Below are 23,027 nucleotides of genomic sequence, written 5' to 3' on the forward strand. Positions count from 1 at the left end.
CAATAAAATCGATTGAAGATGAAACTCAAAGCGACACGCCCAGGCTATATCTGGATAAAGCTACAAATAGAGAAGTTTCACATAGGAACATTTAATCGTTAGATAAGGTGGACCGAGACAGATCCACTAATGCAATTTCAATGGTTGCTCGGTTTCCCCATCGATTCGAAATTATTATTCATAGTCGGATGCATGCATTGTTCGTGTTCATTCATTCAATTAACTTCTATTGTGAAGATCACCGGACTTAGAAAACGATATCGAAGGGTGAAATACACATGCGTCGCATTGGGATTTGTAAAAATGTACAAATTAGGATTCCACTTCGGTTGACAATCACACTTCACGATTTTAACCTATGGACTTAGACTGACATGTTCATTCACTGACAAACATATTATTGACCATCTTAATGACAATGGCATTATTTGTCGATATTGGCTACAATAATCAGATGACAGTTAGTTTGCTTTCGTTGTATGTTTGGTGATTGTTCTAGCTTTAAAACTAAAACAGCGGTTTCACCAGCAGTTAAACGGAAATTTCAAAACAAGAATCATCAACTTTCACGTGTTAACATGAGTTAGCAAAATGTATTAGCATATGGTTTGATGGCTTGTTTAATTAATAATACACCCATTCATCCTATTATCAAGGATTAATATCAAATTCTTCTGTTCCTGTGTGGATTAACGTCGTTGATGCAGAGGAAACTCAAGAAGCAAACTGAACGGAGGAAAAAAGCCCGGCCTTTAAGTGAGATTCGACTCGATCCCCGGAATCTCTCCTCGACTGGGTGTGAGTGGGATGCTGTGTTCCTCGCAATGGGACAGTCCACAGATGACTCACAGGTAGGTGGAGTAATATGTTGTGGTCGCTGAAAGTCTACGGCACCCAATGATGGTTTACAATTCCATCATAAAGCCCACAGCACACTAGCCGCCAACTTTGGCGACAAGAAGCGTTCGGCTGACGCCTGTCGACGCCAAAGTTGGCGGCCAGTGGGTCCCGGTCAGAGCACACCTGCCCAGAATTGGCGTCCAGTAGCGTCTTTTCCGTCACTTTAACCCATCCTGGGCCATGCAGCGCGAAATCATGTGACATCAAGACGCAAGCTGATTGGCCACGGCCTCGCCGCCGACGCCAAATCAGTAGCACACCTGGCTTCTTCTTGCGTTCAAACGCGGCGACACGCGTCAAAAATCAAACATGTTAGATATGTGGCGTTTAGTTGCGGCAAGTGGCGGCAAGTCGAGTTCGCCAACGCCGTTCGTAGCAGACTAGGGATTTTTCAGTCGCTCAGGACTCTTGCGGCAAAAAACGCCTGTGAACGCCGAAGTTGGCGGCTAGTGTGCTACGGGCTTTAGACTTTATCTGTCAGCCATTTAAGTAAAGAAGGCCTAAATGAATAATCTATGTATGATAAGATCCCAAGACGGGGGGGGGGGGATGTGTCAACTAGTAGGAACGAGGAGAGAGTTACTCGAGCAGGCATGGCAGGGCTCATTTGGTCTCGACGTCGACTGATCACTGCCGATCAGCATCAGTACAGAAGCCAAGAAGGACAATGAACTGAGAAGGCTTACTCACATCATTGATAATTACAGATAATTACATGGCTTTTTCTTCAAATAAGCCAATTTGTTGTGCAAATAGCGTTCCTTTATTCACACACTATAACATGTATAAGGTATATATAGCTGGCCAACATCGTCATAACCAGGAATTGAATACAGTTTCGCATACAAATGTATATCTAAACGTCTAGTTCTTATGAACTCTAATTGTCTATTGCGACGCCCTTGATTATAAAGGTTTCTACATACTGCAAGGTGGTATTATCTGTCGTTGATTTGGCACATCTTGACTAACAATAGGTTGTTTAACGCCACGAGCCCAGCCCACAACTCTAATTTGAAAAACCATTGGGACACCTTAACTTGTGGTGGCTTCAAAAGCAATAACATGCTTCACTTCCCATATAACAAACTCCATTATCACTCTGGGGGAGTTTTTAGTATTTTACACATGATCTATGCTTCTTGACTATATTAAAATACGGATGACATATAGTGGATTATATGACGTTTAGGACACCTCAACTAGGACGATTCTCGGTTGGGAGAGGTGTTAGTTTTTCAAAAAAGGTTCCATTTGCAAACTAACCTTGTAGTATACGAATGTGTCTTTGGGTTGGATTTTAAGTTGCTGCTACACAAGTATGTCCTACAAATTGAAGGTAAACGTTGCATTATTGATTGATCTTTATCAGTTTATCCAGAATCGATAAACAAGTCACGCGAATTCTTTTCGAGTATTTTGAGGAACCTTGTTATTTTCTCTTTGTTTGGATTCTATTATCTGCTTGAGAATATTCCGAGATTCCAAGTATTTTTTTCATAATATTGAATTCCCAGTCTTCACCACGACTGGAAACAAAACGAAAGTAGTTTCAATTCTACGCGACTCAAACATGTATCAACATAGTCTTGTTAATGATGCATAACTGATGTTTGTCTATATATTGTCGACTTCCTTTGTCTGTACTGTATTCGAATCTGGTAATGGCATTATTTTCAGATCCCACCTTCTGTCCAAGAATGGCATGCCAAACATAATATCGAGGATGATCAGGCGGTGAATATTTCCTTTAAAACCTCTCATGCTTTCTCCTCGCAGCGAACCTTTGTAAGTCATACTGCTTCTAAAAGTGCTTATCCTTTATTTACGTTGACCGATTAAATCTCAGTCATACGCGGGTTTCTTAATATATAACAGAAGCAGTAGACTTGGGTATATATCTATGCCGTAGTCAATTCCGATAGCTGTAAATAGACGAAGATTTTTCTCCAATTTTGTGACCAATATACTGGTATTATGGACTACACGAGCAGAACGGCTGAATATCCCACTTTTTGCCAACTAGGTCATCGTTCACAAAATAAGCTGTTCTGCATATCCGTGAGGGCGCGGTTCAGTGGCTAATGAGAAACCTCTCGTGGCACATAAAGTATTCATGCAGCACCGTCCTACACTAACACTAGTACTACTAATGGTTTTAGGATTTCCTTTGATCTGGTTTGTGGTTTCAATCGACTTGTCAAGCGGCGACATGCCAGAGGTAGAATGGTCAACTTGATTTAAAATGTACACATTGTAATAAAATGACCGCTCTTGTGAACTATTGAATGAAAAACTTAGTTTGGGATTTTGCTATCCTATTAGGCCTGGGCACGACGCATGGTATCAATAGTATTTGTCACACCAATGAAATGTGGATGATACATGTACATGTATTCATGTCATCTTCACGATTTAGTCTTATCATTAAATGATTGTGTCCCGCAATGTCTGCATAGGTGTCTCAGCGAATATTGGCATTCCAAATGGTAATGTCTCCGCGTAGATCGTGGTGTGATAAATAGGAAAACATATTCTGGCCACTGGCATTTCGATCAAGAGGCCACTGTAATAACGATAAAGGAATCGGGATTACCAAAATACGATATCATTATAAAGGATACTGTATAAGTAAGAGTGGTCATCTCCATCAACATGACAGTTACGGACGTAAGTATATCAATTTCCATTTAAGCACAGGTAAAGTTGATTCTCTTCTTCTCCAACCAATGCCCCCCCCCCCAGATATTTTAATTTTCATTTAACATTTTGCCACAACTTAGTTGCATTTACACCCGGGGATTTTCTCTGTTCACTCCTTGTTGAAGAGCAGGATCCGATGTCCTTTGGTCGAGGTGCGGACGTATTTTCCCCTGTAACGTGTCAACTCTGACGTCTGGCATCAATAACACAAAAAGGGACCCCGCCCGGCTACATTCAAGAAAAGGTTCTGACAGGCTAATCATTTTGAAATTTGTATTTAAACAATGTCAACGCTTCCGATAGCCCCATAAAAGAAATATGGCATACAGTACGCAGTAAGGTAACTTGGTATGGTTTGCCTGTCGAGTGATAAAACATTTCTACATGTAATACACGTACAATACAGCCTTTCTATTGCGGACACCAATGGGACTGGGCCTAGGTGTTCTTCATAGGGAGGCCATGCAATAATCGTGGTAGAGTCCTTTAAATGTTGAGTACTGACATTTTGAATCCTGTATATTCCATTCAGGAGGAAAACTTTGGTAGAGAAAATAAGATGAAATAAAATAACAAATAAATCTAAACAAATAATTTTCTATTTCTAATGATATTTACATGCGCAGTTGAATTTAAATTGGCCAACATTGCTATTGCATGCACATGTATAGGGGCCTACTAGTATGCATATACACATGTGAACTTAAAATGAACCGCATGGAGGCACGTCTAGATTGTTAACTTTGCGAATATTCATCTTGCCCATGGCCTCGTTTTGAACAACGTTAAGTTCTGCATACTGCACAATACTTGTACATGTACCTTACCATTACATTTCTACGAAAATAATTTTGACTGAGAGAAAAGAAGCCCTTAACAACTTGATGTAGGCCAACATCTCATTAGTGTAAAACAAGGCTAGGTTCATAGCAATAGCAGACAACGTCAGTTTTAATCCATAAAACGCATGTATGGGAGCTAATCCAGGGGACAAAGCCGGGGTTCGTTCGAACTTAGCCGCTGGGGACGTTGTTCGGTCAGTTAAGCTTTCTAGCTGCGCACAATGAAAATGTTATTATAGAATCAGGTTTATGCACGAATGTTATGAATATTATGTCATGAATAATAATTCAAATGCATGAGACCATTATTCCAATGATCTTGATTAATGCCTATCGTAATCTAATTGCAAATAGCCCAACTGTCATCGTTCTGCTCTTGTCACGCAGCCATTCCTACAGCAGGCCTAGGGAAAGGATACGGACAACGTGCACGGGACACTCTAAATGCATATCAAGCAGGCACAAAGTCAATGGATTTATCAGAAAACCACTGCATTCCTGATGACAACGAAGATAACAAGCCAAGCCGATGGATACTGTTCAGACGAAGCAAAATATTGGTTGCAGTGACTGTGTTATTGGCGTTCATGTCTGATGCCACAACAGCGACCATGGTCCAGTCATTGGCCCCAGCCCTTATCAAAGCGAATGACTATGTGAAATATTATAGAGTTGGACATGTAACCGCTCCTCGTTGGTCCACATGGAATAATAGTGATGATAATAGTAACGAAATCATGTGGGAAACGAGCCCAAGCGCTTGGAACATAACTCATCCTATAAAAGGTGCAATATTAGGATTATATTTAAATGCCTCGAAGTTTGATAATGTATACGTTGCATACATCGCATCAACGAATCATGGACCGATCTACTGCGCGATGGGTACCTCCTCAAGCATTCTGAGATGTGACGACTTTGATGGAATGGATTTAACCCATTCAATAAGAAATAGGCCCATAAATACTTCTCAAACGTTACACCATGTAATCTATTGTAAGAAAGAGACACCAGCATTTCAGTGTGTTCGGGATGAGGTCCTCATGGTCGATATATCACCGATAGTAGGCTACCTGAACGCTGTCGGACCACTTGCCCAATTGATTGTCAATCCTTTCATTGGAATGATCTGTTCAAAGATAGGCCAACGTTGGCCTTTTGCAGCCGGAGCACTGTTACAGATCGTCGGCAGCTTGTTCTTCATATCAGCGCACACCACTGCTATGTTGTTTGTAGGTCGCATCATATGCGGGGCAGCTTCAATAGTTTGCCTAATCAGTGGCCTGATGACAATCTCTGCTGTATTCAAGGACGCAACAGAGCGCGGCAAGGTGCTGACGTTTACCTTTGCCTCATCCTATCCATTAGGTGCCTTGCTAAGTTATCTCTTCGGAAACGTGGGGTATTCTTTTCTGGGCCCTCGACTACCGTTTGGAATATTACTCGGTATGAGTGTGTTGGACGGTATCCTTCGTATGATCATTGACACGAAGTTTTATGACAAGAACGAAATTGTAGATGGCACCGCCGGGAAAGAGTTGGTAACACCGTTAAAGGGTAGTGGCAATCCAAGGAGCCGTGCTTATGAGGATGCAGGCACTCGAATGTCATCTGGCGATGTGGCTGAGCCCTCCGAATACTCGCCCGTTCTCCAAGAGCCACGGAAAGGAGGAATGTTCACCTACGTCACCAGTGGTTACATCATGATACCATTGGTGCTGGCAACAACCCATTCCTATGTCTTCTTCAGTGTCTGCGCCACGGCTCCAAACTGGATGAATAATGTTTTGGACGCAAAGCAATGGGAGATGGGAATCGTATTTGGGCTAGCCAGCGCTGTTCACTTAGCCGTAAATGTTATCTTCAGGTTGCTGGTGAAGAGACAGACTGCATGGATATTCATACTGTTTGGGTGCTTCAGTCTGACTCTATCACTGGTGCTGTATCCCCTCTGCCCTAAAATTTGGTTCACCCTGGCCCCGGAGTGCCTTGTGAGAGCATCAGACAGCCTTATTATAGGCATGACATCGACTTTCGTATCACTGGTAACCGAAGTGCTTTTTGATGGTGAAACTGCCAAAGCGTTTTCACTTTTCTCGGCCGCCGGAACTCTGGGTAGTGTGTTGGGTCCGTTTTCCAGTGGGCTTATTCTACAACACACTTCCCTCATGGTATATTACTTTTCGATGGGAGGTGTCGTGTTTATCATGAGCTTCGGAACATTTTATTTGAGAACACTACCACTGTGATATATGTCAGTTGACATCAACACTGCCTCTTCCCTAAAACCCAAATTAGAAAAGGCTCCCAACCACAAAATACGGATTATATCCGTATCCTTCCCTTTAGGGCCAAAAACTCTATATGATGGCAGATCGACCTGGGATTAAGGTTTCTTTCGATCCTTCGTCATGTTATTCACTTTCCTTGATTATCTATGCTCTAGCTCTAGCTTTGATTCTTTTGTTCGTTATAGTCTAGCCTTGGTTATCTTTTGGTGATTCACAATCATTCATATGCTATGGCAAGAATAAATGAAAACTAGTTTTTATGAATTCTTGGATATAGATTTTCTTGGATATCTTCAGGTACTTCCACCTTGTCTAAAATCATGTTCACCACTGCTTACCACCTTTCTCAATTATAATTCCAAAGGGCATGAATGCTTATTCAACAGTGATAATAAGTGCGCACACTGATTCAGCGAAGCGAATATTAGGCCTATACTTCGGTACATATTCATCGCATGTATTCGTTACTTGTATACACCTTTGTTGACGATACCATGAATAATGAGCTCAATGTCCCGTGAGGATGAATATTGCATTGATCTCAACATGTGTTCGTGAACACGAACTTTTAAATGTACATTTGATATAAGCATTGTCGTAAGTGTACAGGACTGTAACGCAACTTTCCAAGGTCTCTTGAGATTTGCGTCTCTATTCGTACATCAATTAGTCTCTTTAGTCATCCACTGACAAACATTCATACTACGAGATGCGAATTGTCCGGGAATGGCTCTAACGACCATTGGATGTTTGAAAAGAGAGCCCAATCACAGGAAACTGGGCATGTTCTAGTCAAATAAATACGGAGACATGTCCGAGTTTATGGTTGTTGGGTATTTCTAGAGGGTAAAGTCTGTCACAGAAGAACAAATGTAATCGGTACTTAGAAGTTGTTGTTCCTTATTGCCCACACCCTGGTAATAAAAATGTTAATAAAGTAAATGATAAGCAGAAATTTGGCTTAATACATGTATTGTTTGATTGAATATCGTCCACCCAAAGTCTTCATATTCAAAATATCTAAAACTAAGCACTATATGTTATCTCGAACAAAGAAGCATATCGTTGGGTGTGGTCATTATGCATATCAGAGAAGTGTGCTATGATCACAATAATATGGCTCCACCCTTTCAATGCCGTACCTTTAGAGCAGATTGAGCGGTCGGATCTTGTTACAACCGGCTTTGGTCCAATGTGTTGACTGACAACACTGCTGCTGGGTAACCTAAAACCTTTTTATGATCGGAAATATCGTCGTCAATAATAGATTATTGATTTGTGGTATCGTGGCACTATGAAAAGGTTCACTGATCAGTTATCCCGTGCTAAATGCTGTATATTCAATGCACATGGTCTCCCATACACAATGCAAACGACTACATGATTTTATTCATAATAGAGAGCATTTGGCTTATAATATTCTGGTTAATACAGGCAGTGGTTCCAGCTGTTCATATTATCGACACCTGCATATTACATGCTATTAGCTGGTGGAACAACAGTCTTCATTCCACATCATAACTGGAATCAATCACAGGCTTCAACTGATGGTGCTGTGGCGAATCCAACACTGCACATGCCATTTAGATGGCGCGCCAATCGAAAATCATACTACCAATAAACTCGATGTAAAATCAATTATATCATATCAAAATTCCTGCCAACAGAGACTGTTGGTTATACTCGAACTCTGAGAGGGAAGCTGCTGTAGCCGTGTGTTTCCTTGGTGCTTGACGGCAGAGTAACAATGGTTCCTATAGGACCTTGGAATACCGAAAAGAATATCTTTGAGTGTCTCCGCTGATATGAAAATAACATTCGCTACATCGATGATCCATGCATCACTTGTGCATTTTGAAATATGGACATTGTCATGATGAATGCTATTCGGTCGAACAGGCTTTATTTATATGAGAATGGGCCTAGGCGTGTTCATACTCATGATAGTATAACAATGTAGTAATCCTTTGATATTCGGTCGGTGTAGATGACATTTCTTACTGCTCAGTGCAAGCCCTGTTTCTATGAGGAATGGCATTTTGGTTGTGAACTATTCGCTCGCCTTATATATTTTTGCTTAATGTAATCATGGGATCTCATCTCTTTGATTGGCAATACTGCCTGTCATTTCATAGTGCAAAACAGCATTTCAATTTAGAAAGAGGCATGCCACCAACTTAAGCCTATTTTTCGAGGCACAGCCTGCGAATCAATATTTTCAAGATGATTGGCGCCCACGCTGGCGTATGCGCCGAAACGTAATGCTTATTGCCTCAACAGTGACAAATGATAGGCGACAGTAAAGAATGAACGAATTTGCTACTAATGAGCCTCATCGATATTTTCGAATACAGATAAACAGTGAACACCTGACTTCTAACTCTCATAGGCATATTGAACGTCACTTTCAACGTTACATATAAACATCCAGTTAAGAGGTGGTCATAAGCGACTGACTGCTCCAGGGGAGTTCGGAACATTCAGATCGAAACAAAGCACACACGCTGCACACACCCTCCTGATTTGTTTGCTATTTCACACTATAGTGGACATCTTTTTCGTAGTTCATGGCACCACCTTTGCTGGTCTCAGTATATTTTGATGGTCCTTCGAGGAGTCATCTAGAAGACGAACACAGGCTAGGCCTGGTGAATATTTGAACAGTGAGTTAGAATTCCAGCACGGAGTATTAAATTTATGAAGTGGAAAAGATGGCAAGGATACCGTCACCAGAAGACGAATGAGTTACAACTTTGGAGTAACAAAAGTTGGTAACAGCCCCATCCTATTCTAATTTCCATAGCGTTGGATTGATTGCGATGGATTTGACAATTCTGGACATTTTCTAAGTCATGGTATTCAGTATTTCCAACGGTGCCTACTCCCCAAGCCTCGCTGCAAGGAATGCTGCAAGGAATGAAGAAAGGACTGGAGGTCGCCACGGTTCCTTTCATAGGGGACTATCCGCTGATAATTCAGCCTATCTCGAATTTTGTGTGAGTATACGAGATTTGGGAGACACTTGGTCTTATTCTCGGGCTCTCACACATGTTTGAAACCTCTTATGTCGGCTTGCTTATAGCTAGTTCAAATGGGCATAATGGAAGCATTTACTTTTAAAGTTTCATTTTCTCACTCGTGGCCTGTTTCCCTTGAATACTGACAATACGATACAGCAAGCTAAAATAGCATTTGTGGATCTCGCCTTGCCATTGCAATAAGTGAGAATCTTAAGTACAAAAAGACTGGGTTTAAACTACCCTTAAAACTTTAATTGGGCAGAGAAAACAACTGGACATCACGACATACCTCGGTTTTGACGTTTCAATGACTGACATCTTCACAGTCCCAGATATCTGGGACACCGATGAACATAATGTGCGTTCCAACAAGTATTACGCATAGATTTATCGACTTGGAGGAATGTCACTTGAAACTTCACTTGACCTCAAATTTTTTGTTTGCTAAAACGTGGGAAATATTTTGTCAGATGGCGCACACCACATCAACTAGGCCTCTATCGATATCAAGGAGTTGGCAAAACGTTTCAAAAAAACACATTTGACTGTCGACCTTCTTTGTGAGGGTTATGGAACGTTTCATGTTTATCAGTGAGGTAGGTCGCCTAGACTTGTGAATCATGGTCTTCTCTTGTGTCAAAAGGTGCTAAATTCTTCAACAATTTTCTTCTGCTTGGTTGAAATGTTACTTCTTGGTACCGTATGTAAGTCTCACTAGATGATGGATAACGGTGTATTCAACACCTGAGCTCTAGATCACTGAGACGAAGAGCAGTATAGGGGGTCATTGGCTCCATATCGTTGCGTCACAAACCGTCTGTGTGGTCGAGAAGATCACGGAGACTCATAAAAATGTAGTGGAATCAATACAACTTTAAAACTAGTCCAGAGTCGTAACCAATTGAGAACGTACGTCGTCAGTCAAGACTTTGATGATCTAATTAACATTTTTTGATAGAGTCATACCATGAACAATATTGAGGTCGGTGGGAAAGTACTGACCAGCTGACTGTTTGGGGTGAGACTTAGTGGTTCCTACGCGGGATGACGTGGAGTTAAGAACGATGACTTGGATACAGGTAGGCGTAAAACACTGTACTATCTCAAAGAGCTTTACAATCATATCCTAGCCGATTAGGTCATCCAGAGACCTTTCTGTACAAAAAAGAGGCGCACTTACAGCTCTACTTTGGCAGTCTTAGCTTAACCATGCCAGTAGCTGTTGCAGGCAGGTTGCTTTGACCAAGCCTCGAACCCACGACCTTCCTATCACAAGTCGGACACCCATCCACCATGTCGTCGCGCTAATCTTTGCCAATACTCTTGTATCGTTTCGACTATCGTTTTCAGTCTTGACTAACGCTGTTTACTACATGCACATGCTTATCGGTCACGTGTACATACAAGCCGATCGATGTGTTGGAATTTTATCGATCTTTTTTACAACTCATCACGCTCGGTGTGGCGATTTCCTGATGAACTACGTAAATCAAGATTTTTGTTGTACAAAAAACTACCATCGCTTGGGTCTTTTCACTCGAAGATATTAGGTGGGCTTCACAACCGGTATCTCATCTTACTAAAAAGAGCTTTTTATCGTTTCCCTGATAACCTATCTGTTAAAACTACGTCGCTGCTACCCACGCCTCCCCTCGAACGGGTGCGGGTCATTCAGTCAAACCCCATATCTTGCCACAGTTCCTTTGAAAAAAGAAGTACATATCGAAATATTTACTAGATAAAGGTCAATGTTGGATAAGTTAGTTGGTACAGAATACATGAACCGGACGCGCGGAACATGCTTCACATATTAAAAAAGTAGAAAAGGAGTGGACCCATTACGCCTAGCCTTGACCATATCCACCTACAGTCCAAATTGTGGCTGCCTATTTGCCATGGCATGCCTTATATTCCTGCTCTGACGCCATGCTTTCCATCTACCTGACCCAATGTTTAGCTTTAATTATATTTCTCGTTCAAATTGATTGCATACTAATTGTGTTTTAGATAGCCACAGTTTTTGCTTACAATACGTCTTCCGGTTGTTCAAGCATCTGAATCAACTGGTAATATAACGGACTAAAGATTTATAGTAACGTTGGTTGATCAATATACTCTCGTGTCGTCATGCATACCTATGCCATCGTCGTTACTTAATGAAAGTGCCCTTTCTATAGGTGTGGGCAGCAAGTTAAAAAGCATTTAGCTGTTTCTCGCTTGTGACAATGGTCTGCTTAGATTTCCTCAAACACGGACTGGTCCAATGATAGAAGGTTTGGTGATCATGGCCAGCTGGGATCTTGAGTGTTCTCTCATTCGCTTGTTTGGGACTCATCATATGATCTAGATACATTTCATATGGCTTTGATCACGCTCGTGTTTGATCATCATGAAGCAAGCAAAGGATTCCTGAAAGGATAACAACTCGTTGTGGATTTTAATGTATATTGTAGTGCATGAGATCTTCCTTTGTTCATCCCAAAAAACCTTTTCACGTTGACATATTCAACTAACTCTGTATAAGGACAGCGATTGGCCTAGTTTCCTTTGTTATACCTTGAAGTGCCTCAATACTTGCATTCTTTCACAATGAGACAATTGATACAAGTATAAACGATTAACACCCTGTCATGTGCCCCAAAAAATCGTAACAATAGCATATTTTGGCGTTATTTGATTCACTGGCGTGATGTATGCTTACAACAACACTAACAAGTATTTTTTCGGCATAACTCAAACGTCCCCACCGGGAAGTTGCTCTCACAATGGCTTACTCATGCGTGTTCAGTTAATCTTTAGTTTAGAGGTATCATAATTATGAGTCGCCCAGGTAGCATGAGATTTATCAATTGAAGCTTATACAGTACATCTATGATTGGTCGTCTAAAGCTCCCAATTTAATTAGAATTTTTCGATTGAAAGTTTTTTCGGACCACGGCTCTGTACACCAATAGAGATTGAGGTTTTGGACAGCCTGTCATGTTAACCGGCCGTATGCGATCACATGGCAGAACGCATTCCTTCGAATACGTGATTCTAATACCTTGCAACAATTATCAGCACCATTCACAAATGACAAAACCACGTGCTGTATCAACGTTTGCGCGAATCCAATATTTGCACAATACCACATCAATGATATCAATATTGATCAGAAACTATCATAATAATTCTATCTATAACTGGAGAAGTAGAAATGTCGGTCCTGATCATTATGACCTCAAATAAATCCCGTCAAACTGCAGTCTGTAGATATAGTCTGTAGTCTACATCAAGCATGATTACGGACTACATGCATGTATCTTTGCACAACAGTTTTCCCATACACTCGGCTCTAATTGAAATGTAACTAATGTACACCTATAGTTGCCGAATAATTGTAATATCATACATTTTAAACCGATTGAAGTAATTGGTAACAGTAACTTACCTATTGTCTAACATCACATCACTTTGATATATGTTAGTACATGAACGAGTTGGCGTTCAATTAAGTTTGTTCCGTTTTTCTTTCACTGGTCGTCTCCGTTGTATTAGAATACATAAGAAACATTGCAGAGAGTGCTCAAAACCCATCAACGCTAGTTACTCTTGAAGTAGTTGATGACTTGTCATCTAATTGGCGAAAACTGACTGAAAAAGGGGTGTTAACACGTATTCTTATCTCTGGAATATATATAATCTTGCCAATTTTCGATATAAAGACTATATCTGACAAAATCTGAGATTTCAAACAGTCGTTTTGGCTATGGATATTCGGATGACGCGTATCAGCAGAAACATCAATGACTCTTTGACTGTGGTCATCAGGGACAATGGTCATACTGAGCAATTCGTACCGGTAATTAAGTGTTTCTTCAAGGTTGGACTTTAGAAGTCCGCACTTTCCGTTCCGAATTAACCCGTATACATTATTCGAATACACCTTAACGTAGTTGATCCCATCTTACTCTAATTGTAGCCAGTCTGCTTTCACGCTCTAATGTCACACATTATTAGTATTGTGTTTCTTAATGTTGAAGTTGCAGGTCACTTTGGAAGCTACTGCTCGAACAATGATAATTGGTAAAGTGTGATCTCACAGTATCGTTGTCAGTCTTACTCGCTGACGAGTGAAATATTTACTCACCTAACTAGCAGCTTAAATTCGATAGCAATTTTTCATATAATTGGTTTTCAATGACGACATTTCATTACAGGTAATTCAGTGATGAATGCATGGTTCAGAGGGTAACACAACCTCCTGACACGCAATCAGGATGTTTGATAAATAAGTGATGGTTATCATGGCACCTTCCTTCTGACTTCTACTTTCAGTCGACCTATGACAATCCGTCATTCCAATATGACGACTTCTCACACGGACCTCCGACCTCAAGATATAAGTATCAGGATGAAGAACCGGCCAGCATCACTTTCAAGGAAGGCGGAGAGAAGAAGACTTGCTGCTGCTACGCACTTTTCATTTTACTTATTATCCTCATATACGCCGGTGTCGTTGTGGGAGTATGTATTTATTTTTTAGGTAAGATTGTTGTTGTCTGTGCAAGTACTCACAAATGTTATTCTGATATACATGGTCCTTCGGTCCCTGTACCAAATCAAGTGTATGCAGGCACTCCTCCTGGCATATTCTGTACACCAACGCGTATTATAAAGACGACAGCGGTGAAATAATTAAATTAATCAAATCAGTTAATTTTCTGTAGAAGAAAGAGCAAGACTTTTAAAAGCAAACCCTTAGCAAAATGTCCCAGATGCAACTGCTTTTAACCTCCGCCTACTCTGCATGAAATGTCCCTTTGCAATACGTTTCCCTTAACAGCAGTTTCACAGCCACGATTGTCCACGGATGTAATATATTTCCTTCTTCTCAAGTTATTTGACCAAACGATCGTGTCACTCAGCAGTAACGTTGTTATACATGTTGTACATGTTACAGTTACAGTGTCATTTTCTGTCCTTTCAGTTATTTTACCAGAGCAAAGGGCGTCGATGAAGCCAATAGAACACTATACGAAGATTTTCTCTTGTCAAGTCAGAGTAGTGGAAGGACCCTTCTCCCAACATAACATAATGCTGAACGAACCTTTGTCTTCCCAATATCAAACATTCGCTGGAGCATGGCAGTTTCAGGTAAGCATTCGGATTAGTTAATCTCATGGTAAGCCGCAATCGTGGGGAATTTGGGAGGTGCAACCCCTCTGGAAAGTTGGTAACAAGATGAGCACCGGACCAGTATCACAGCCTTAGCTTGAAACGTGTGCTGTTTCGGCTGGATGTATGAAATATTAATGAAATATCAATGTTTCATCACTTTTTCACAAATATGGAAGTTTTGATTCTTCCTACCAAGTAGTACGATGCTCATTTAACCTTCTGTATCACTATATTAATATTTTTAAATATTCATCGATGCTTTAATTTCAGATGGACCAAACCTTTAAAGACAGTTCACTCGGCAGTAACTATGATAGTACAAAAGTAACAAGTTTTGGGTAAGTACACCTGCACGTATAGATGTTGCGGAGAACATTTAAAAGCCATAATCCATGCTGATATCTTAGTAAGCAAGTCAGCCACACACACATTCATAACTACAGTCATTTGCTCGATTACATTACATACGATAAGGACCTGACCGTCTCTGTCGAGCTGCATGATTGGTCACATTTCCATCATTTCATGTATGTTATTCACTGCAATAGATCAGATACGATAAAAATCTGGTCAGATAAATACTAATCAAACTTGAGTTGACTATTTTTTTATATCTTGGTCCTTTCCAGAAAAGGCAGTCTCATTATCAACTTCGACATTAATCTAAAAAAAGAGATTGGAGCGAAGGAATCAGTTTATGACGATATCAAGAGAATCATCCTATCATCGTGCAAGGTTGACAAAGAAAAGTCAACACAGTCATTATGTATCAGTGGGGGGTTCCTGTTTTCAAGGAATGATATCAACGTCACATCAACAGATGGTAAGTAACTGATCTGCTCTGCAAAAGAAGAACCTTTTGCATGACAAGAGAAAAGGGAGAAAAGGGGTAAAACTGAACAAAGGATTTAGCTCGGAAATTAGGACGCAGCAATCTTCCGTTTCCGAGAATATCTCAACCGATTGTCCATTGCGATCGATCGGTATGTTCGGTGATAGTAATGATTAGCCTCTTGTTATTTACATTTACATAGAAGAGAAGCTACATATATGTTATTGCCAACCATCTATTGGCGGGGACCCAATCGCCGACATAATCATCAGGTATACTAAAGTAGTTTGCTTCATCATACTCTACTATCAGATGCTGCAACCCGTCGTAATTTGACTCTTGTCATATGGTTCCAATCTCCCTGGGCCATCAAGTGCATAAAGACCTTTCTTGTGGCTTCTAAATGCGTTTAATGCAGTTCAATTATTTTCTTTTGCAGGAAAGAAACCAGAAGCCACAACCACTCCGCCGGAGCCGCCGAGTAAGTGAAGATGTGGTCGTCTCGGCAAGCTTGAACGACTGCTAAAGGCGCCAAACTATGCCTAATATTCTTCAATCCTATTTCTCTGCTGCAAACTGAATATCAAATGTTCAAGCATAGATTACTTATGTTCTAAACAGTTATTTCATTGATCATCTTAATCACGAATGACTATCATTTTATGCTCTGCCAATTTCCACATGAGTCATGACATAGTCAAGTTTCATAAAGCAAAGTTTAGATGGAAATTTCATACAGTACGTGTATATAGAACACTGATAATCAAAACGCAACGCACTTTTGATATGATTCCAATCCCCACCGTTCCTATATTTCAGGTCCTGACTGCGTCCTGATACCAAACAATACACACTTTGGCTGCCACACATTTTACACCCATGCCATTTTCCCAAACTTTATAAATCAGACGAATATGAAAGAAGCCAAAGCGGCTCTTTTGTCTAATGATATATTGATAACTACTGACTGTTATTGGCATACGAAACTATTCCTATGCAGTTTACTGATGCCTAAATGTGTGAACAGAACGGTAAATATTACGACGACCGCCATGCCCACTACAACAGGCAACACAGCCCCACCCACAACTGCAGGTGCTACGACGCAACCAGCAGGCGGATCACATGGAGGATCTACCCAACCCGTTGGAGCTACGACCCAAACCGCAGGAGGTTCTACCCAACCAGCGGCTAATTCTATACAGCCTTCTGCTGGTGGTACGACTCACCCTGTTGGAGGTACTACCCAATCTATACAGCCTTCTGCTGGTGGTACAACTCAACCTGTTGGAGGTACTACCCAACCAGAAGGACACCAGACCAAACAGGCAGTAGGAACGACACAGCTTCCTAGATATCCTATCACAGAAGAGAGGCCATTCCAACTACCACCTTGTAGGAATATATGCGATGGTAGGTTGGTGTGCGATGTTATTTTTTTCAAAATTAGCGTTAGGAGGATCATGATTACACCAGAGGTAGTGGACCTCAAACAACCGGCCAATGCATCTTTGCAACGCGAGACAGTAAGATGTAGTTTCTGCAGGTCTTGCCCATTGCACCGCCGGGCTCTCTTAACATCAATACTGTATTTTTCAGCTGCTATAAAGAACTGCGGATGGTTGTATAGCTGGGGAAGCAGTACCGACTATTTGAAGATTAACTGTAGTGACTTCCCCGACTCAACTGATCCCGAGGTTTGTGTAGGAGGGCAGGAGGCCAATACTCCAGCAGTTGTAGGTAAGTCGTGAACACGTTGGCACGGCTTGCCTGATATCAATATGTCATCTCATAGGTTTCCGGTATTTATGCCATTCAATGCATTTTTAAAAGAATTTCTGCAGGGCGATACTGTAAAGTATCATCTAATTGTGTATGTGTGCAGCCATAAGATTCTGGTCTAAAAATACTCAGTGGCCTGAAAAAATAACTGAACATGAAGGAAATGAACTACACCAGAGGACTGTCATGGATATGAAACTGATACGATTGGACACTTTATATACAGTAAGACCTTCTGTGCCAGCTTCGACATACCGAAAGGAGACAAGACTTGCTCATGGGTTTTTGGTTAGAATTATTACATACTGGCCAATCTTGCCTTACTTTCCCTTTTGCTTTGCCACCAGTAATGGGAACTTTTTCATCTTGTTACCTTTTAAGGGGTTTGTTCAAAGGGTTACATGGAGTGTGACAATCCACAACGTTGTATCCACACCACCTGGAAATGCGATAGTTACAGTGATTGCGAGGATAAGTCAGATGAAAAGGACTGTAGTAAGTTCTGCTTCTTACAGTTTTGAGGTTGCTCGTAAACTGTTATTTTGATCCCGAAACTAATATATGAAAAAAATATTGGTTACTGATTACGGATATGGACATATGTTTTTCACTGTGATAACATTGCGAAGTCCGTTTTACAAGAGATTGCCTATGCATTAAGTCCTTCCTTAAAGCTATCAAATGTTGGGTGCTTGACTTGTTTGTTTCGCATTTCAATCCATTGGAAGAATTTCGTTCCTCTCAACGAAACTCCTCTTTGCAAGTGTTGCATGTCTCACCGTATCATCCATTCCATCATCCAGGTTATTGTCAAGCGACAAAATACAAATGCTCTGGCGGGGCTTGCGTTGACGAGGTGGCAAGATGTAATGGAACTGGGGAGTGTTCAATGGACTCGGATGAAAAACACTGTGGTAAGCATCCGAAGTGAGCTTCCAGTTCTTTTCTAAAACCCTCTTCCGAAAAGTCGAGACTCATTGAAGGATATACTAGTTTAATCGCGTTATCTAGCTTAACAAAACCTAATGGAAATGCTTGATGTGGCGTATACACCTGTCAGTGTACGGTTTAAATTTCGTAGATTTAACCATCTTGTTGGCGTGCATCTTTTTATGACTTTTGAGTTATCAAAAATAGGGCGACATTAAGATTCGACTCAAACGTTTCTCTATTTTAGTAAACCTCGCACCCGCAAACACTTCTGCACCGCGTGTGAACGGGCAAGGCGTACTTCAAGTGTACTCTTCTGCGAATGCTTCTTTCATTGACGCATGTGCCACGGGATGGGACGCCAATGCCACGGCCATGGCATGCAAACAGATGGGCTTTAGATCAATAAATGCAACCTACGTCGAAGTCGATGCCACTGGAGACATAGGGCCAAAACTAAAGAAGAGTGATCTCAGTGGGAAATATCTTCATGCCAATTTAGATCTCAAGTGAGTATCCCCGACTCATGGGTCCTTAACAACCATGCTGCGGGCAAAGTCCCTATTAGAATCATCACTCAATTACAGTAGATCCTAGAATCTCAATCACCAAAACCGTTTGCCTGTTCCCATTTCAAAATGTAAGTGGTCAGGGAGAAGTGATTTCAACTTGCTTGTCCAAGGGGTCATAGAAACAGTCAGTATTGGGTTACCGGTTTATGATACGTTGATTTTGTTTCAGGGCAACTTGTCCGTCCAATAAAACTGTACAGCTTACATGTGGGGAAGCAGGTATGCATAATGCGGAGTGTTGTACAATGATGTACACTATTTCTTCTTTTGGATTACACTAGTACTATTACGGAAAGAGCATCATCAGTATTTCGATGACCGTCAATGGCTCAAAGATCAAAGCACATAGAGTCCTTTGTTCCGCAGACATTCTATTCTAGGACAGTTCTACAACGATGGCTGTCACGTCGCTCTTAACATCCTCCTCCCATTCCAAAAGATGGCTTCTTCTTCTTCCACCAACCAGCTCCGACTTCCACTGTTGGATTGCTCTTGTAAAGTCTCATTAGTTCAATACGAATGACATGTCTGTACCATCTTATATTGCATTTCTGTCTGCAGAATGTGGCACCCGCCCCGCCTATGTCCCATCTTTCGCCAGAATTGTCGGTGGAACTGAAGTGCGACCGGGGAGCTGGCCTTGGCTAGTGGGTCTTTACGGTGGCGAGCGAGGCGCCTTCTACTGTGCTGGAGTCATGATCAACGAATTGTGGGTACTGACAGCTGCACATTGCATTGGCGGGTAGGTCTATTAGCATAGACAGTTAATTGCCGTCAGGTGAGCTTCTCCTCTCGGTTAGTTTCGCCATCAGATGTGACCCGGGTACGATTCTTGGCATCGTCGAATGTAGAAAAGCTGATGTAAGTTGTTTTTTTGCTGTGATTATGTTTTTTTCATCCTTTTCACATATATCTCCTATAGTTGACATTGCCATCCACTGGTGGTTTATGTAATCATATCTGTGACGTGTAATCCCTTATTTCAGAATGACTCCACTGGATGATCTCAACATACATTTCGGGGCGACTCGTCGCTTCGCCTTCAGCAAATACAAGCAGGTTCGAAAAGCCGTTCAAATGACGAGACATCCGAATCACACCATGCCAGATCCGCCTTATGATGTTGGCTTGATTAAAGTCAATGAGTCTGTAGTTTTCAATGACTACGTGAGACCGATATGCCTGCCCCCTCACGGCAAGGATATGAAGCCAGGAATGTCCGGATACGTAACAGGGTGGGGAAAAACGTCGGAAACAGGTATGAGTGTCCATGGAGATAATAAAAGTTCAATCAGACTTCCAATTCTAGTTGGTTATCTCAACTTGTCTAAGGATAAATATTTGACAGAACATTTTGCGGTCAGATATTCACGAATGAAAACGGGGTCAGATTCAATAAATTGCATCACGCAGAACAACTGAAGAAGTAAATAAGATAGACTGATTAGACCTGGGCGAAGGAAGAAGAAAATAAGGCATACAAATTCGACTCGAGTGAATTCGCACATAACTCTACCCAGCGTTGTAATTTCTTCTGATACTATCCGTAACCGGTCTTTTTTCAGCATCCGGCTACTCGGATGTAGCAAAACAAGTCTTGGTCACCCTTGCTGATACGATAGAATGTTCGGCCACACTGATCAACGTTGCGGCATACTTTAAAGGGATGGTCCAAAAAGGCAAGTCCATATGTGCAGTCGGGGAGATTGGATACGACGCATGCCAGGTAGGTTGAAATATGTTGTTCGTGAACAGAATCTTCTTCTCTACATTTATGATTAGGCTTAAAGAACTTTGATATTGATACAGGTATCAGATATATAGCAATTATGATAAAATGATAGCGTGGTCTTGAGTTTGATTTCAGTTATGGCCATTTACTGTAAGGTAAGGAGTGCAACTCTCTCCGCGTCGATTGCATCACAACTAACTACCCAAATCGTCGAAGAAGTAGTTGAATTTCACGCCATCGTATACACACCTGGCCAAAATGCAAGAACTTCGAATTCACGGGCTGTGGCAATAATGAAGAAGAACTAAAGATGGTTTCCAGTATGTTTGAAACAAATAAAATGAACTTGTTCTTTATTGATTTGATGGTCAGGGCTTGAAGAGAGGACTACACGTAAGTCGTAACTATAGCCTGATATTCCGCATCACCTGTGTTGTAGTAAAGCTTTCACCAGTGCAGAAGTTTGAAATCCGATATAAATAATCTTATGATTCGTCGGCGTTCTATAGCATACTTCGTTAGTTCGTTCGTACAGCTATCTCAACATATACCCAACAAGATTTCGTACTGTTACGGTATCAGTCATAGCACTAGTGGAATCACCCGGCAGCGCACTCCACTACGGCGGGTTGCTTTACCACCGACTTGTTAAATGCAGATGCAAATTGCTACCCGCTGGGTGCCTGGCTTAAGATATGACACTCGCCGCTTGATTGAAAAGTGCTTTTCAATGGAATACATAGCACAAATGCAATCCTTTAGACACTCGCCGCTTGATTGAAAAGTGCTTTTTAATGGAATACATAGCACAAATGCAATCCTTTATACAATGTTGCAACACTTTGAATAACGTCACATCGCCCTCGATTGCAAAATGGTCTAAGTAATGTCACCGAGGAGACACGTTCACCCTATTTTGCTTTTATGATATCTCAGCAAGCACATTGTTTCAAATACAAATGTAAATAACAGACTCCGAGGATAGCTTACAGCCCTGCCTATTGGGTATGCCCTTTTATCCATATCACCACAGTGCTCTTGTTGATACATTAGTTTACTATGCGAGAACAATGGCTATTTATCATTCCCAATTGTCCCACAATGTATACACGATAGAATCGTGTTAATTGTATCATCAACCAATTCAGGTTTTGGGCCTTACCCTATTTCAAAAAACATGAGAATAGGAATATAAAAGTACGAATCAAGTCAATAGATGAGCTACGTACTTTCATCGTCAGCTATTTTTTGTATTGATACATATCATTTCAGGGAGACAGCGGAGGGCCACTCGCATTTGAAGAAAAAGGCAAATGGTATGTTGGAGGAATAGTGTCCACCGGGGTAGGATGTGCCAGAGGTTATCCTGCAGTTTATACTAGTGTGCCGTACTACGTAAACTGGATACACAGTGTGATCGGTACTTAGTTGGAGCAAAACTTCATAAGCTTGATGTCAAAGAAGGCTACAGGCTACTCGGCATCCGCATAACTGGCCATCAAACAACTACAAATGAACAACTACTGATTGTTCTCAGCTTGCCGATCCAAAGCGATATGCAGTCTGTCGCAGTCAGGACGATTCGGAAGCCTATTATAGGTGAAATGCCCGGAATGTAGTTAGAGAATTCCCAGAGCAACATCGGTCTGATTCCTCACCATTTTGCCAAATAAGAAGCAATCAATGCTACTTCAGTGGAATAGTGGTTGACAGAATATTAGCAGAGTCGTTGCTTTGAAATAAGTAGTCCAATAATGACCTTAACCACGATCGCATATAGTTATAGACCGTTAGGGTCTAGCAACGTACAGGGTCCGTGTCATGTAAACGTGTCCCTATGCAACTGAACTGCATTCTTTTCTAATAGAAGGATGTGTAAATTAATCAAAATTGAAATAGCGAAAATAACCCGCCTCTATACCATGTAAATATTTTGTTAATGTAGTTTGCAGCCGATGTTTTCCACCGTCCATTTCAAATTGTAAATAAATATCACGTATTTATTGTATTAAAATCGCGTCTATCATATCAAGGTATTACTAGCATTCCATAAACGCAACATAGTTTGAATGAGTCGAGATCATTTGCACACTTGTACTCAATTCTTTATGTTGAAATAAAGCATCATATTTTGTTACAAACATTACATTCTTAAGTTCTGTCGTCGTTTTTTTCTGGTCCTCTGTCAGAAGACGTTTACAAGGGGTGGGTTTCTTTCTGCTGATTCCTATCTAACTGTGGAGCTGTTGCAAAGATTATGGGC

At 41.1% G+C, this 23,027-nt stretch overlaps 1 protein-coding gene across 8 annotated transcripts; it reads left to right on the forward strand.

Annotated features, from left to right (window-relative positions):
* Positions 1-134: 134 nt before the first annotated feature.
* LOC135495006 (atrial natriuretic peptide-converting enzyme-like) lies at positions 135-22,910 on the forward strand. Of its 8 annotated transcripts, none has more exons than XM_064783418.1 (18): positions 1,889-2,239; positions 2,581-2,688; positions 14,074-14,281; positions 14,726-14,892; positions 15,187-15,254; positions 15,546-15,739; positions 16,188-16,229; positions 16,568-17,161; positions 17,348-17,488; positions 17,912-18,025; positions 18,334-18,444; positions 18,708-18,969; positions 19,202-19,251; positions 19,594-19,774; positions 20,019-20,290; positions 20,598-20,758; positions 21,137-21,157; positions 22,037-22,910. In XM_064783418.1, the coding sequence occupies exons 1-18, from the start codon at positions 2,222-2,224 to the stop codon at positions 22,190-22,192; spliced, it is 2,868 nt and encodes a 955-aa protein (XP_064639488.1). In that variant the 5' UTR covers positions 1,889-2,221; the 3' UTR covers positions 22,193-22,910. The 8 variants fall into 8 exon arrangements, with proteins under 8 accessions (XP_064639465.1, XP_064639481.1, XP_064639488.1 ...); XM_064783435.1 differs by having other exon boundaries at positions 1,890-2,239; positions 2,581-2,637; XM_064783395.1 differs by lacking the exons at positions 1,889-2,239; positions 2,581-2,688 and adding an exon at positions 135-851.
* The last annotated feature ends 117 nt before the right edge of the window (positions 22,911-23,027 follow it).

Source organism: Lineus longissimus, chromosome 1, assembly GCF_910592395.1.
Source record: "Lineus longissimus chromosome 1, tnLinLong1.2, whole genome shotgun sequence".
NCBI classification, from domain to species: domain Eukaryota; kingdom Metazoa; phylum Nemertea; class Pilidiophora; order Heteronemertea; family Lineidae; genus Lineus; species Lineus longissimus.

Bases quoted from the DNA above. Each gene is read 5' to 3' on its own strand.
- LOC135495006 (XM_064783395.1), top strand. From the start codon at position 702: ATGCAGAGGAAACTCAAGAAGCAAACTGAACGGAGGAAAAAAGCCCGG. The intron at 18,026-18,333 runs GTAAGTTCTGCT...TCCATCATCCAG, and splicing joins GTCAGATGAAAAGGACTGTA to GTTATTGTCAAGCGACAAAA. The intron at 21,158-22,036 runs GTAAGTCGTAAC...ATATCATTTCAG, and splicing joins GCTTGAAGAGAGGACTACAC to GGAGACAGCGGAGGGCCACT.